Source organism: Physella acuta, unplaced genomic scaffold (genome assembly GCF_028476545.2).
Source record: "Physella acuta isolate Inbredline_101_S28 unplaced genomic scaffold, ASM2847654v3 ptg000320l, whole genome shotgun sequence".
NCBI classification, from domain to species: Eukaryota; Metazoa; Mollusca; class Gastropoda; family Physidae; genus Physella; species Physella acuta.
The window spans coordinates 584,758-598,900 of record NW_026731839.1 but is presented as its reverse complement, the minus strand read 5'-3'; the positions used below and the strand labels follow the sequence as shown (position 1 = coordinate 598,900).

Below are 14,143 nucleotides of genomic sequence, written 5' to 3'. Positions count from 1 at the left end.
TCTGTACTGTTTTAGCTATACTTGACCCGTATGTCATCAGATGTATTTAACATCGATGCTTGCCGCCAGTTGTGATGGAGGTTTAAATATATTTATCACATGTTTCTCAAATATGTATGCTTTTTACTGTGTCTTACATATGTGTATATCATCAGCTGAGCTTTATATTTATAAATAGCACGAGCTGTAATATGACGCCGCTGTTTGTTTAGTAGTGATCATAATATAATCAGCTGTGTTAAACATCAACCGTTTTATTTCCTGACCTGTCTTCAAATATACAAATTTTAACGACACCGTGTGACTACTACAGGTTAAGATACTTCTTGTCCTTATTGGCTTAACAAAATAAAAAATGAATTGTTCTCTTATAATATCTCTGGTCATCTGCTTCGTAAAAGTAAAGTTTAAATTAGCGATCCGTTAAGCAGATTAAGTAGAGATCCTATCTTTCTTGACCTTGAAGGAATAATGTGGTCAACACTACTCCCAGTCGCCTTTACTTTTCCTAATGTGAGTTAGGTACCCATTAGAACTGGGTGGACTCTGGGACGTTCAACTAACTTTAACCCGGATTCGTACTCAAGACTTTCGGGATGGCAGTCTAGCGCTCTACAGTTAGGCCACGCCTTCACCAACTAGTACTAGATTCACGTAATATTAATACGGTGGGGGGGGGGGGAATTTTCCTCATACGTTACCAGCTCAATCTTTAAATAATGAGGCACTTTTATTAACCACATGAAAATGTACGTCATCAAATACCGGTATCATAAAAATTAAATTTTTCGTTTGTATGCCGACATTCTAAAATACAGCTTGCTACTGTGTTTAAAATGTAAAGGTTGTATAATTCGAATACTTTGGTATCAATTAATTTCGAAATGAAATAAAACATGGAAATACAACGACATTACATTGATGTGTACAAAAAGGAAAACAAAAGATGATATGATTACATTTCAACAGACTTTAATCATTTATTACAGTTTCAATATTTTTTCAGAATTAAAAGATGCGGCCCAAACAATATTTTTTCCATAAATCCTAAATCAGTTTGTAAATGATGGGGACAGACTTGTTATTTTCTAGCTGGTTTACAGAGGGCCTGGCAATCTTCAACAGTGAGGAAGTTGTTAGAGTTGCCGCCACATCCGCCATAGAAAAACTCAGCGCAAGTACCGCTGACTGGGTCGTAGTAGAATCGTGGAAACACACCTCTGCATGATCCGGCGTCTGGTGCTTGGGAGCAGATCTCAGTGGCTGGGGCTGAATAGAGCACATGAGAAACATTCTTAAAATAGCAGACCTCAACTTTTCGGGTAAACCACATTTACAAAGTCGAGAAACAAAATGTGTTATGTACGCGGCCAATCTATCATAATTTAAAGTAGATATAACATAATTTCAAATACAAAGCCTAAACTTATAAGGGATATATTAGAAGCATGCTTCATCCTTATATTATTAGTCCGAAGTAGAAACACATAACATAACGTTATTTAAGTTTTCTTTTATAGCTGAAATTTAAAATAATGGATCAAATAATAAGTTATTTAGTCTCTAAAACCTCCTGATTTAACTCTTAATAAATACTATCCGAAAGAACGACATTATGAACGAAGTAAAAGCTTAAACGACGCTATATTTTTTAAGTGATTCACTTAACCAGTGCAGTAAAATAGACTTACTAGTCTGTTGAAGAGACAGCTGGATAAACAGCATGGCGAACAGGCAGATGGCGAGTTTGGTCATCATGATGCTGGTTGTGTTGGCTGAGGTCACGTGAAGACGTCGGTGCTGTGGTGCAGAAGGTACCGTCTGTGGTCAACACGTCCGGCTTTTATAGCCAAAACTTTCAGGAGCAGCGGTGACGTTGTTTTAGCCAGGTCTCATCTTTTATTCATGAACACAAAAAATGTAACTTTGTTATGCGCCACGTGATAAGTACGTGTTATTATGTTGTAAAATTTAAAACTAATACAGTGAATAAGCGAATTAAGATTTTAAGTTCTGTAGTAGGCACAACTGTGTTCTTTATGACTTCAGTAGATAGCTGTAAAACTAGATTTTTTTTTCTTTTGAAGACCTAATCATTTAAATTACGGGCCTTGAGAGGTCCATAAATGACGTCAAGCTATTTTAGCTGACGTTTACCCAATCTTTATCAACACAAAAAGCAAATTTTCTTTCACCACGCCTTAAATACAAATGTTTCACAAAAACAACTTTCTTATCTTTTCATTTTGTATCGATAGTCTGGATGTGAGATGCATCTCAATTTAAACATAGTACAGAAATGTACGAGACTTGAAAGAATATGTGAAAGCACACAAACAGGACAGTAAAATTGCGTGTGAAATGAGGTCTTCATAGGTTAAAAAAAACTAACCAATTGAGTTTATGGGACAAATTTTCTGCATTTTTGTATTGGTGTTATCATTACCTTGTTGAAATAAACCGGGATTGATCTCCCCTAAACGTTCTCGAATATTCCTATATAAAACAACAGGGGATAGGAACTCCATTTTAAATACTTAAACTTTTTAAAATAGAATAAAATCTCGTAGAAAAAGAATTGCACACCAAGTGAACGCCAACTAAAGATGTACATAATAGTGCGCAATATTATTAGTACTTCAGAAATTTACATGCGTTTTTTTTGAGAAATCGGAAGTAGCGTAAATTACTACTTTCGGTCAATGGAAATTACTCAAAATTTGACAGAAGGTAGAGATATAGATCTTTTACTTACATGTGAAATTTCATTCATCTATCTGAAATAGTACTGAAATAGTACAGGCTTTTGATTCAAAGTAGAAAAATTCAAAGTAGAAAAAGTACCTCTTCCGGTTATTGAAAATCTCTCAAAAGTTGATACGGATCTACGATTTTGATAAAATACTTATATATGAAATTTCATCAACCTAGCTGTAACGGTACTCAAGTTATCGTGTTTACACACAGACAGGCAGACACACACACACACACACAGACATACGGACAAGATTGCAAAATTATGTTTTTCCGTATCAGTGAGGTGTAAAACGTCTAGATTTGTCAAAATCTATTTTTGTTTTGCCCGATTACATGACTTTCTCTATACTTTGTATATACGAGAAAGTAAAAAAGAGTAGAAATGGATTTCAACAACTCACTTATCAGCTATTTCAGGTACTAATTACATCCCTTTTTTCCAATGGCTAAACAATTAGTAACTTTGTTTACTTAAAATGGCATGGTACATTATTTAACAACCTCTTAGCTACTTTGTTGTTAAAAGTAGCACAAGGGTCAAAAATGTAAAGCTGCACCAATAATTCATCCTTTTTATTTTTCCTTTGTGTCCCTTGGGGAGCAAAGGGTTAAAATTACGCATCTCCACCTCGGGTTTGGGCAGCTCCCAGTAGCGTACGCAGGGGGGGAGCAGGGGGAGCTTCCGCCCCCCCCCCCCCCTCTGGCTATTTTCAGCAAAGTGGCGTCTTTTTGGAAACTTTTTAAACTCAAAATTTTAAACAATGATATTTGTTAAAAAAATATTTTTGTTCGGCACATCTATGTAAATCACAAGATTTCTTTTCATTCAGCAATTAAGCATTATTGTACTAGTCTAGTAGTGTCTGCGTTTACAACACTTATTAACAGCTGCATCAGCTTGCCATTCTAAAAATAACCATTACGATGCATTGCAGTGTTTAAAAAACCTCTACGGGTAGTACCACTTGGCAAGAGGGGTGTTAAGTTTAAGGCAACTGTATAATGTATTTGCTTACGAATAATAGAATTAGAAAATGTTATACATAAAACTTCACACATAATTACTTTATATATACAGTTTGAATCGTGCGATTAATTTTTAAAAATTACAATACAGAAACAAATATAACTGATGTGGCACCTCTATTTAAATTTACTTATGAGCAAACTGCGTAGTGGTGGGGAAATTTTGACAAGGTCAAAAACGCCATCACGATGAAGTAGTAGTATTCTTACAGTTTGGGCGATAGCGATTACGATTACAAATTATATGAAACAGTTACAACGCCCCTCCCCCATGGACCCCTCTGTAAAAACAAAATATTGTCATAATACCACTGCTACTTATTTTAATCTATTTCTATAATATATATTTGTGTAATATATATGTATGTTTAGAACAGTCATCTAAAACTGACGTTATGTTCACTCTGAGTTGGTTATCTCCCCCTCCCCCCCCCCACACACACACACACCTCACCACCACAATTGTGTAGAGCGACATTAATGTCACACCTAGGTATACACTGGGTTGGATAATTGACCTAAAGTGAACGGACAGTGGTGAATGAAGTTGAAACCACCCCCCCCCCCTGATCTGTTAAGTACAAGTAAAAAAACGCGTAATGATGTACCAAAGTACCATGCCGCCAGAAAATTAGCTTTTTAAACGTAAAACTCTGTGAATATTGTTTTTGCAATTACCAGAAAAAAGGTGTGTGATCAATACAGTGCTCTAACCCATACCTATTACTATGTTAAAAAATGATCTTTAAAGAACACTTAGAAGCAGTAGTTAATTAAAAATATATGATCTGAACTTAAAGACAGATATGTAGTTAAATGTAGGCTGTTAATCCGAATGTTTTTCTATTATTTCGAAAAGCGTGGTTTTATACCAACTCTGATTTTAAAAACTTTCACTATGCTGTAATACTTTAGCATTGATGATGACGATATATTAAATTTTGATTATAGACAAAAACATTTTGTAAACACGAATAGTGTTAAACAATTTCATTATATGCTAAAGTAATTATTTATTTGTTTTGACATTTATAATTAAATGTGTAGATATATACATTATTATTTTAAGAGAGTGATTATTTCCCCTATTTCACTTGTCTTAAATAATTTCAGAGGAATTATTATTAAGAATTTTTTTTTTACAAGAATTACAAAACAGATTATGTTACGTTCATTGTTTTTGGTTGTAGTGTGTGTATATATATTTTTTTTTGTTTAGATTGATACAATTTTTGTTTTGTCGACCTACATTGTGCGGTTCAAAGTCGGCACGTGGGTCAAGACATGAAAACAATGCAATCTGACATTAAATCTCACTTAATTGGAAGCCTAATTCATTTTTTATGAATTAATTAAAATTTAGACCAAATTAGTAGGCAGTCTTATCCAACTATTCTGCACTATTATACACGCGTCATCACGTTCGTTCAGTGCGCAATGGTTTTTAGTCATGCAAATCTATTGTAAATCTTTAAAAAATTTAAAGTACTGAAAAAAGTTCATAAAAAACGTTATATGTTATAGCTTATATGTAACAATGCACTAATAATGCATTACACCTAAAAAGTAGAAACTAAACTATACACTACTATTTAAATAACTAAAAAGAAAATCGTGGATCTCTTCCTAAATATTAGTAAAGATACCCAATAGATACTAAAGTGACCCACAATTTTCTTTATAGTTATTTAAATAGAAGTGTATAATTTATTTTCTACTTTTTAGTGCATTAGTACATAAAAGCTTGTCATTAAAACGTTTTTTATGATTTTTTTTTATTTTATCTATATACTACTAAAACTCAGGTTTGTTTACATGTTTAAATATTTATTTATTTGTTTGTTTTTTGTTTATTTATTTTTTTGTCCATGTGGTTACAGGAGATGATCTGCACTATGTGTAGACCTGTAAAATAGTATTTAGGTAGAGAACAATTTTATTTTTTAAAACTAACTGTTAATCACATTTTTTTTAAAGACGTTAATTAATTTATTCATTTATTCATTGGTAGATTAACCACATTAATTTTAAAAGTTCAGAACAATGAATTTACTTATAGTGACGTCACATGATTTTTTTACAGCAATAATGGCGGCTTCTATTGAATATTTTGTTGCCCATTCAAAAGTTTGACGCATTATAATGTTAATTTTCTGTCGGCTGTAGCTTTAAAGATACGTCAGTTTCCTTTTTTTTATTACGTTCCAACACTAATATCAATTTTCAACATTCATTTTCATTTAAGTATACAATAAATTTCTCTTGATCTAGACTCTAGAGTCTAAAGATCAGCTGTCGAAGGAAGTAATAGAACTGGGATTTAGGTCAAACCAAAATTAATTAGTTAAAAATAAAAACCATTATAAAATCACAATAAATTATTGAGTTTCTTTATTAAACTATTATTTTAGACCTTAAATATTTGATACAAATCTTTGCTTTTTAGCTTCAAGGATAAGCTAATTCAAGAATACAAGTGATTTATCTAAGCCATAATATCACTTGACATTGATTAGTTTAATATGTTTTTGCAATGCGTCTGAATTTAATGTTTTCTTCATGTTCTTATGTTTACGAATGAAAAAGAGGAGAAACTATCAAATAATTTAATGCGTTACTTAAATAGACCTTACTCCATAACTTGTTGTACTACGACAATACGAGATTTTGATAAATTTGGATTTAGAATTTTTGCCCGATTAAAATAAGTCCCCTATACTCCGTAAATGATGAAATAATAAGGTTTAAAAAGATGAAACTGTCAAAATTTCATGTGATTTTGTGCACGATTACAATACTTTCTCCAAACTCTATATATGAGAAAGTATATTATATGATCAATATATACGATAGTTTTTTAACCTTGAGACCTCTACAAAGTATAGTTTTTTTCAAGAGGGCAGCCGTTGCCCTGGCAAGCATATTTTTAGAAGAGCCCCTGATACCTTCAACTTTTTTTTTCCTTTAAAGTACCCTAACTTAGATACACACAGATAAATGTTTTTTTAAAAAGGCTTATTAACTAAGAAGTTTTGTTTAAGGGTATTTCCCGGAGCCTACACCCTTAAGGTACGACAGGGCTCCCATCAACAATGTGGAGAAAATTCTTACTTTTTTCAACCTTTTTGCTGTTTCCTAAACAGCCCCCGTGGATAATCCCTTTATAATAAACATTAGACTGGTTGAAGCAGCGCATCGGCGTGTAGGCTTCACATAGCCCAGGGTCTAGTCCAACCGTGGGGAGAGGGTCGAACTTAACTGCATTGATCGATCATTGTTATGATCGTGATTACACAATTACATCCGCATTTTTGTTATCCTGAATTATAAGGTCACCTATAGATACTATAAAGGAAAAGTCATTGTAAGAATATAGGCTTCCGGAAATTTATCTTTTCATAAGGATAATAGTTTTGAATACTAGCAAAATTTGCTTTAGTATCCTTTGGCATCAACTGCTTGTCAGTGTTTTGTTTTGTTTTTGTTTTTGTTTTTTTTTTTTGTTTTTTTTTTTTGTTAATATTAACACAAATCTAAATTTTTAAAAAAATTTTACATTTAAAAAAAATTAAATTTTGTATTGCCAAGTAAAAGAAAACTATGAAAACAAAAAATAAACATTTAAGTTTTAAGTAGTTTATTACATAGCTAAAAGTTCACAACAATTTTCAGTTTGGCCGTGGAGAAAACATTACAACAAAAGAAACTAAATAATTTGGATCCGTTGTTTGCCTAATATTGTAGAATAACTCTCTGGGAAAAGAGGAACTTTTTATTTGTGAATTATGCCGCACCTATTTTCACATTCCTCCAGTGTGTCGAATTTGTTGCTGTTGCCTCCACAACCTCCGTAGATAAATGGCTGGCAGTTATGGGTGGTCGTGTCGAAGTAGTATTGCTCCACATACAGCTTGCATTGCCCCGGCTCTGGGGCGAGGGTACAGTCAACGGGGGTTGGAGCTGTAAAACACATAAGAACAAGTCCAAGAACATAGTAGAAGTGAACAGCCTCGACGTACGAAATCCATCAACCAAAATGTTGTGACACTACTCGATTCATGAAACTTAAATCATTTGTATTTATAAAAAAAATAATTAATAACATTTTTTTTAAATAAAAGCAGGATACATATTTTAAATATTTATATTTTTGACATTTTTTGTTTACCACCTGTACATCTATAAAACATCAACTTCAACGTCAACAACATCGTCAACGTCAGTATAAATGAAAACCGAAACGTAAACGCAAACGCAAATTCAAATGGAAACGCAAATGTTAACTTTAACATCAACATAAACCCTAACCACCCTCACCACAACCTCGACAAAGGTAAACATAAACGTAAAAATAAATTTAAGCATAAACTTAAACATAAACGTAAACATAAACGTAAACATAAACGTAAACATAAACGTAAAAAAACTTAAACGTAAAGATAAAGGTAACGGTAAGCGTAAATGTAAGCATACACATACACATACACTTAAACGTAAAAATAAGCATAAACATTAAAAAAAACAGGTGAATATACAGCAGGTAAAATCGACTTACTAGTCTGTTGAAGAGACAGCTGGATAAACAGCATGGCGAACAGGCAGATGGCGAGTTTGGTCATCATGATGCTGGTTGTGTTGGCTGAGGTCACGTGAAGACGTCGGTGCTGTGGTGCAGAAGGTACCGTCTGTGGTCAACACGTCCGGCTTTTATAGCCAAAACTTTCAGGAGCAGTGGTGACGTTGTTTTAGCCAGGTCTCATCTTTTATTCATGAACACGCAAAAATAGTCTATAAATCTGTAGTGCGTTGTAAAAATTTAAAACAAATACATCGAATCAAGGTATTTATTTATTCCGTGGAAGGTGCTACAACCCTTTACTGAACGTAATGATGGCCGTAAAACAAGAGTTTTCCTTCTTTCTTTTGTACAGATAATAATTTAACTCACGGGCCTTGAGTTGTTCAAATTATTCACGTAATAATTTTAGCCAGCCTTTTTTCCACACACTTAGCAAGATATCTATCAACACGCTTTTATAAATATCAGTTTTAACATAAAACAACTTTCTTTTCATTTATTTTTTTTTAGTTATAGTCTAAATTTAAATTGCATTTCAATTATTTAAATAAACTGCGAGACACAAAAAGAGTTTAAATAAATTTAATAAAAGAACGGACAGTCTAAAATCGCGCAGAAAAAAATTGCGACGTTAGTGCGTTTTCTTTCATTTGTCAAAAAAAAATCTAATTAATGAGAAATAATTTACTGCTTTTGTATTTTTGTGCCGTCATTTTCTTAAGAAAAGAGTATAAATAGTTTTCATAAACCCACTCGGCAGCAATTCCAAGTAATAATTAGATCCACTTTTTACTATGGCCAAACAATTAGTAGGTTTGTTTTTCTGATGTATGACAAAGTATCAACTTACTATCAACTTACTTTTTAGTTATTTCGTTGCTAAAATTATCACAACCGTTAAAAGATAAAGCGACTCGAATTCGGACTTCACTTTTAATCATTAGTAAACTGTACTTAGTGAGCCGTTTGTATTGAAAATTATAATTAAATTGTTTTTCAATTTTCTGTTTAAGTATAAAAAAAAATTTCTTATTAAATTTATTTATGTAGTATTACCATTGAATTTTTTTATGTCTGTATAAACTCTAAATAAGCATATACGTGACTCTCGGTATTTAAAATTTATGCCAAACTTCTAAATGTGTTGTATTGTGATCAAAATGTTCACAATAAATTATCAGGGGTGTATATTTATACCCACAATGGCTATTGTCTGATTGTAACCCAGAAAAATGTAAGTGAATATTGACCAAAAGCTGAGAATAAACAATATTATAATTTTTGCACCTTTAGCATGTTCAGAATGATTTCATAACACGTCTAGACGTTGACTAAGTTGTTCACATCTTGAGTTATATTAATGACACAACCTTCTCGACTTTAAATCGACATTTGATCTTTTGATGTGAAAAAACATTCTTCTTTTCCTTATTTTAAGAGGCATCGATTCTTTCATCCGTCATAATTCGAAACTTAACGGATTTTTTACTCACTTCTACGGAACCATTTTTTATTTCAAATTTAAAGCGGTCAGAATGTGATGCTTATCATTGCCTTTGATTTTACTAACATTAAGAGTTTTTACAAAATCCTTAAAAATGTTTAAAAATAACAAGCAATACACCAAAGAGAAAATATAATTATTTCCGTTTAATATAATAAAGTACCGCAATATGTATAAATATGAAAAAAAGCGTCAGTAGTTGATACAGTTTTAGAAAGGATATTCAATTGCTATAAATAATTATACTCCACTTTTAGTGATCGGCTATTTGAGTAACTTTTATAGCCCTATTTATAATTTGAGTTTTACCTACCAATATACAAACGCGTTCAATACACAAAATGAAAGCTTCCTATTATACGTGATTTAATAAGATTTTTCTTATATAGAACAGTTGATATGATAGACATTTTTTCGTCACAAGATATTTGGTTCAGCTCATAGAGATCACCCCTATGGTCCTCATTTCTATTAGTGCCTAAATGTCTGATTCTAGTGGGCCGTGTTTTATCTATAATAATAGTTTCGCTGTCTGCCTATCTATCTGTGTATCTATCTATGTATCTATCTATGTATGTGACAAGAACGCTATAGAGAAAACACAAGCAAATTAAAAACATGCATAGTAAAACGGAAACGAAATATGACGTCATATTTAGCATTTAGTAGAAAATAGTATCAAGCCGGAGAGTGCACACAGTAATATGACGTCATTGATTCTCGAGTAAACATTGAATAAAAAGGAAATTTTCTCTAATCTAAGTGGTTTGCGTGAAGAGTTTCATTCATACAATTCTTCGGGTAGGGGCGAAGCCCCACCCTCGCGAAAGAACGTCTAAGCCCCCCCCCCCCCCCAACTCAAAAGAAATTTCTTCATCCATACTCTATAAAAAAATTAACGCCTAATTAATGTGTCTAATCTAAAAAGTGGTGTGCTTGCAGTTTCTTTCATGCAATTCTTCGGGTAATGGCTAAGCGCGACACCACTGTTTCTTTCAGACTTTTTCCTCTTCGGAGGGGGGAACTTTTTCCAATCTAAATAGTGTTTAGCGTGCACAGTTTTTTTCATGCATCTCTTCCCCGCCCAGGTTCTTCCTTTAGTTTGTATGATCTACAAATGCGACCAGTGTCAGACTTTTTCCTCCCCGGCGAGGGGTGGGGGTACTTAAATTTTTTTTTGGGGGGGGGGGCGGGTTTAGAATTTTCTGGGAGGGTGCGGACACTGGAAAAAGTATATAATTATATTTCGTTGAATGGGACGGTAGGATTGTTTTGGGGTGTGTGGGAGGGGGGGGCGGAGCCACCTTCTCCCAAGTAGAGTTGCCTGAAAAAACTCTAAATGCAACTTTTGTCATGAATGAGATTAGGTGAATGAGTTCTTGATTTGTTTTAAATTTCGATTAATAATAGTCATATTTTCCAATACAACCTTTTCCCAGAGGAGTAGACATGCAATCACCTATAATAATATTGTGTGTAGCGCTTTGTTTTTTATGTATTGTTGCGATTTTTTTTTTAGAAAAGCTACTTTTATTTCAAAGCAAAGTGTTTTTAACATAGAATGGAACAATTTTGTAATTCAATAAGGTTTGCAAAATGTAACATGCTGTACGTTATAACGATATTGCTTGAACCATCAAACTTATGCAAGTTGTCTTTTAACGTGTCTTATTTTTGGAAGTCAGACTTTTGATGACTAACTTTTACATGGCGATTTTATGATAAGTTAGGTTTTATTTTTTAGTGGCCTTTTAATTTTATTGGCATTTTGACGTGTCGGCATTTTGTCTGGATCTCCATTCGCTGAGTTTAAAACATTTATGTTCCATTGGCGGTGTTTGGTGTCTCTGTATACTGTGTTTGACACCTCTAATGTAATCAGCTGTAATTAACACCAGATATTATTTTTACCTTTCTTCGGCACTCATTTTTACATGTGGAAGTGACCAAAGATCTTTTACATATTTCAACAACTAAAGCTTTTATTAAAGAAAGCAAATCAGTTTTATTTTCTTAATTTCAGTGCAGTTAAAAGCTTGATGCTATAAAGGTTTTTTATATTTGCTTTATTGAGTGTGTTTTTTGTTACCTACACTTGAATATTGAACATACCAATAGAATAAAATCTCAAAGCAAACAAAACATTATATTATTGAGGGAAGAAAACAGAAACAGATGATCGAATTAAATTTTTACAAATTTTATTAACTCATTCAAGTTTCAGAGCTTTTTTTTCAAAAACAAATGTGACCCAAAAATATTTTCAAGAATCCTAAATCAGTTTGTAAATGATGGGACAGACTTGTTATTTTCTAGCTGGTTTACAGAGGGCCTGGCAATCTTCAACAGTGAGGAAGTTGTTAGAGTTGCCGCCACATCCGCCATAGAAAAACTCGGCGCAAGTACCGCTGACTGGGTCGTAGTAGAATCGTGGAAACACACCTCTGCATGATCCGGCGTCTGGTGCTTGGGAGCAGATCTCAGTGGCTGGGGCTGAATAGAGCACATGAGAAACATTCTTAAAATAGCAGACCTCAACTTTTCAGGAAAACCACTTTCATCAAACGTAGTAATAAATGTGGCAGAATTTTAAGTAATGGATCTTAATATCTTATAAAGTAGATATCAAATAACTTGTTATTTAGTCTCTAAATCTTGCATATATTAACTTCCTAACACAACGTTTATGTAGGCCTAATGATACATAGTATGCGCGCTAATTTACAGTGGAAGACGAACAATTAAAAACAATTAAAACAAAAAAATAACGCATGGAACTTTTACAGGAAAGTGGTTCCAAAGATAAATTAATGGATTTGACCCTTTTTTCAAACAAATGTTAATAGAAAAAAATTCATATGTAGATTGTGGCTACGTGAAAATTAATTCGGCTTAGAAATCGTTGAAACATTCTTAAAATAGCAAAATTGAATGCTTCGAGAAAACCACATTTATAAAGAGGAGAAACAAAATGTGTGATGTAAGCGGCCAATGTGTCATAAATTAGAGTAGATGTAAAATATATAAAGTAGTATAATTTCAAATACAAAGCCTAAACTTATGAAGAATATGTTAGAAGCAAGCTTCATCCTTATATTATTCTTCCGAAATAGAAATATGACAATACGTTAAGTTTTCTTTTATAGTTGAATTTTTTTTTTAAATGGATCACATAAAATTGATATCAAATAATCGGTTCTTTAGTTTCTAAATCCTCCTAATTTATCTCTTAATAAATGCTAACAGAAAAAACGACATTATGAACGAAGTAAAAGCTTAAACGACGCTGTTTTTTAAGTGATTTACTTAATCAGTGCAATCACTATACGGCAAGTAAAATAGACTTACTAGTCTGTTGAACAGACAGCTGGATAAACAGCATGGCGAACAGGCAGATGGCGAATTTGGTCATCATGATGCTGGTTGTGTTGGCTGAGGTCACGTGAAGACGTCGGTGCTGTGGTGCAGAAGGTACCGTCTGTGGTCAACACGTCCGGCTTTTATAGCCAAAACTTTCAGGAGCAGTAGTGACGTTGTTTTAGCCGGGTCTCATCTTTTATTCATGAACAAAAAAATGTGTCTTTAACTCTGTAATGCGTCATGTGATAAGTACGTGTCATTATGTTGTAAAATGTAAAACTTAATTTTTTTCCCCGCCTCAACAGACATGGAATTTACAGCGTCAGTTTGCCTTGCTTGTTCGCTTTAGTATATCAGTTTTCATTTTTAAAACTAATATAGTGAATAAGCAATCAAGATATTTATTTATTCTATGGAAGGTGCTACAGTCCTCTACTTGACTTTAGTAGATGGCCGTAAAACTATAGATTTCGTTATTTTATACAGATAGTTATTTAATCAGTGGATCTTGAGTGGCCCATAAATGACGTCATGCAATTTTAACTTATTTTTACCCAGATCTGTATCTAAACTTTTACCACACAAAAATTAAGACATCCATGACTAATAAACATTAGTTTTAACATAAAATATCAACTCTATTATCATTGTATGCTTGTTTTAGTTATAGATTCCCTTGTTAGCTGCATCAAAATTTAAATACACCGCGAGACTCAATGAGACTTGAAATAAAATGTAGAAAAAAAGAACGAACATACTTATTTCCGTTGGAAAATAGTTTAGCCTATGTTGTTTTGCAAAGGTCAAAGGAAAGCACAGCAAAAACATTAGATGGGAAATCGTTTTACTGTAGCCATTAAGGTAGCCATTTTCTTCTCTAGCGTAAAAATAGAGATCGATTTCAAAACCTCTCTTGT

At 33.0% G+C, this 14,143-nt stretch overlaps 3 protein-coding genes across 3 annotated transcripts; all 3 read right to left on the bottom strand.

The window, feature by feature from the left end:
* Positions 1-955: 955 nt before the first annotated feature.
* Positions 956-1,851, bottom strand: LOC131940522 (PI-stichotoxin-She2a). Its single transcript, XM_059299187.1, has 2 exons — positions 1,692-1,851; positions 956-1,269 (listed from the first exon to the last, which is right to left on the bottom strand). The coding sequence occupies exons 1-2, from the start codon at positions 1,756-1,758 to the stop codon at positions 1,082-1,084; spliced, it is 255 nt and encodes an 84-aa protein (XP_059155170.1). The 5' UTR covers positions 1,759-1,851; the 3' UTR covers positions 956-1,081.
* A 5,552-nt stretch (positions 1,852-7,403) lies between these two features.
* Positions 7,404-8,525, bottom strand: LOC131940521 (kunitz-like toxin PcKuz3). Its single transcript, XM_059299186.1, has 2 exons — positions 8,339-8,525; positions 7,404-7,743 (listed from the first exon to the last, which is right to left on the bottom strand). Exons 1-2 carry the CDS (start codon positions 8,403-8,405, stop codon positions 7,556-7,558), a joined length of 255 nt encoding a protein of 84 aa, XP_059155169.1. The 5' UTR covers positions 8,406-8,525; the 3' UTR covers positions 7,404-7,555.
* A 3,525-nt stretch (positions 8,526-12,050) lies between these two features.
* LOC131940519 (PI-stichotoxin-She2a-like) lies at positions 12,051-13,373 on the bottom strand. The gene is made up of 2 exons (XM_059299184.1): positions 13,215-13,373; positions 12,051-12,359 (listed from the first exon to the last, which is right to left on the bottom strand). Exons 1-2 carry the CDS (start codon positions 13,279-13,281, stop codon positions 12,172-12,174), a joined length of 255 nt encoding a protein of 84 aa, XP_059155167.1. The 5' UTR covers positions 13,282-13,373; the 3' UTR covers positions 12,051-12,171.
* Positions 13,374-14,143: the final 770 nt, after the last annotated feature.

Excerpts from the sequence above, each read along its gene's own strand:
- LOC131940522 (XM_059299187.1), bottom strand. The coding sequence starts at position 1,758 with ATGATGACCAAACTCGCCATCTGCCTGTTCGCCATGCTGTTTATCCAG. Across the intron at positions 1,270-1,691 it reads GCTGTCTCTTCAACAGACTA|CCCCAGCCACTGAGATCTGC; the intron begins GTAAGTCTATTT and ends TGCTCTATTCAG.
- LOC131940519 (XM_059299184.1), bottom strand. The coding sequence starts at position 13,281 with ATGATGACCAAATTCGCCATCTGCCTGTTCGCCATGCTGTTTATCCAG. Across the intron at positions 12,360-13,214 it reads GCTGTCTGTTCAACAGACTA|CCCCAGCCACTGAGATCTGC; the intron begins GTAAGTCTATTT and ends TGCTCTATTCAG.
- LOC131940521 (XM_059299186.1), bottom strand. The coding sequence starts at position 8,405 with ATGATGACCAAACTCGCCATCTGCCTGTTCGCCATGCTGTTTATCCAG. Across the intron at positions 7,744-8,338 it reads GCTGTCTCTTCAACAGACTA|CTCCAACCCCCGTTGACTGT; the intron begins GTAAGTCGATTT and ends TGTGTTTTACAG.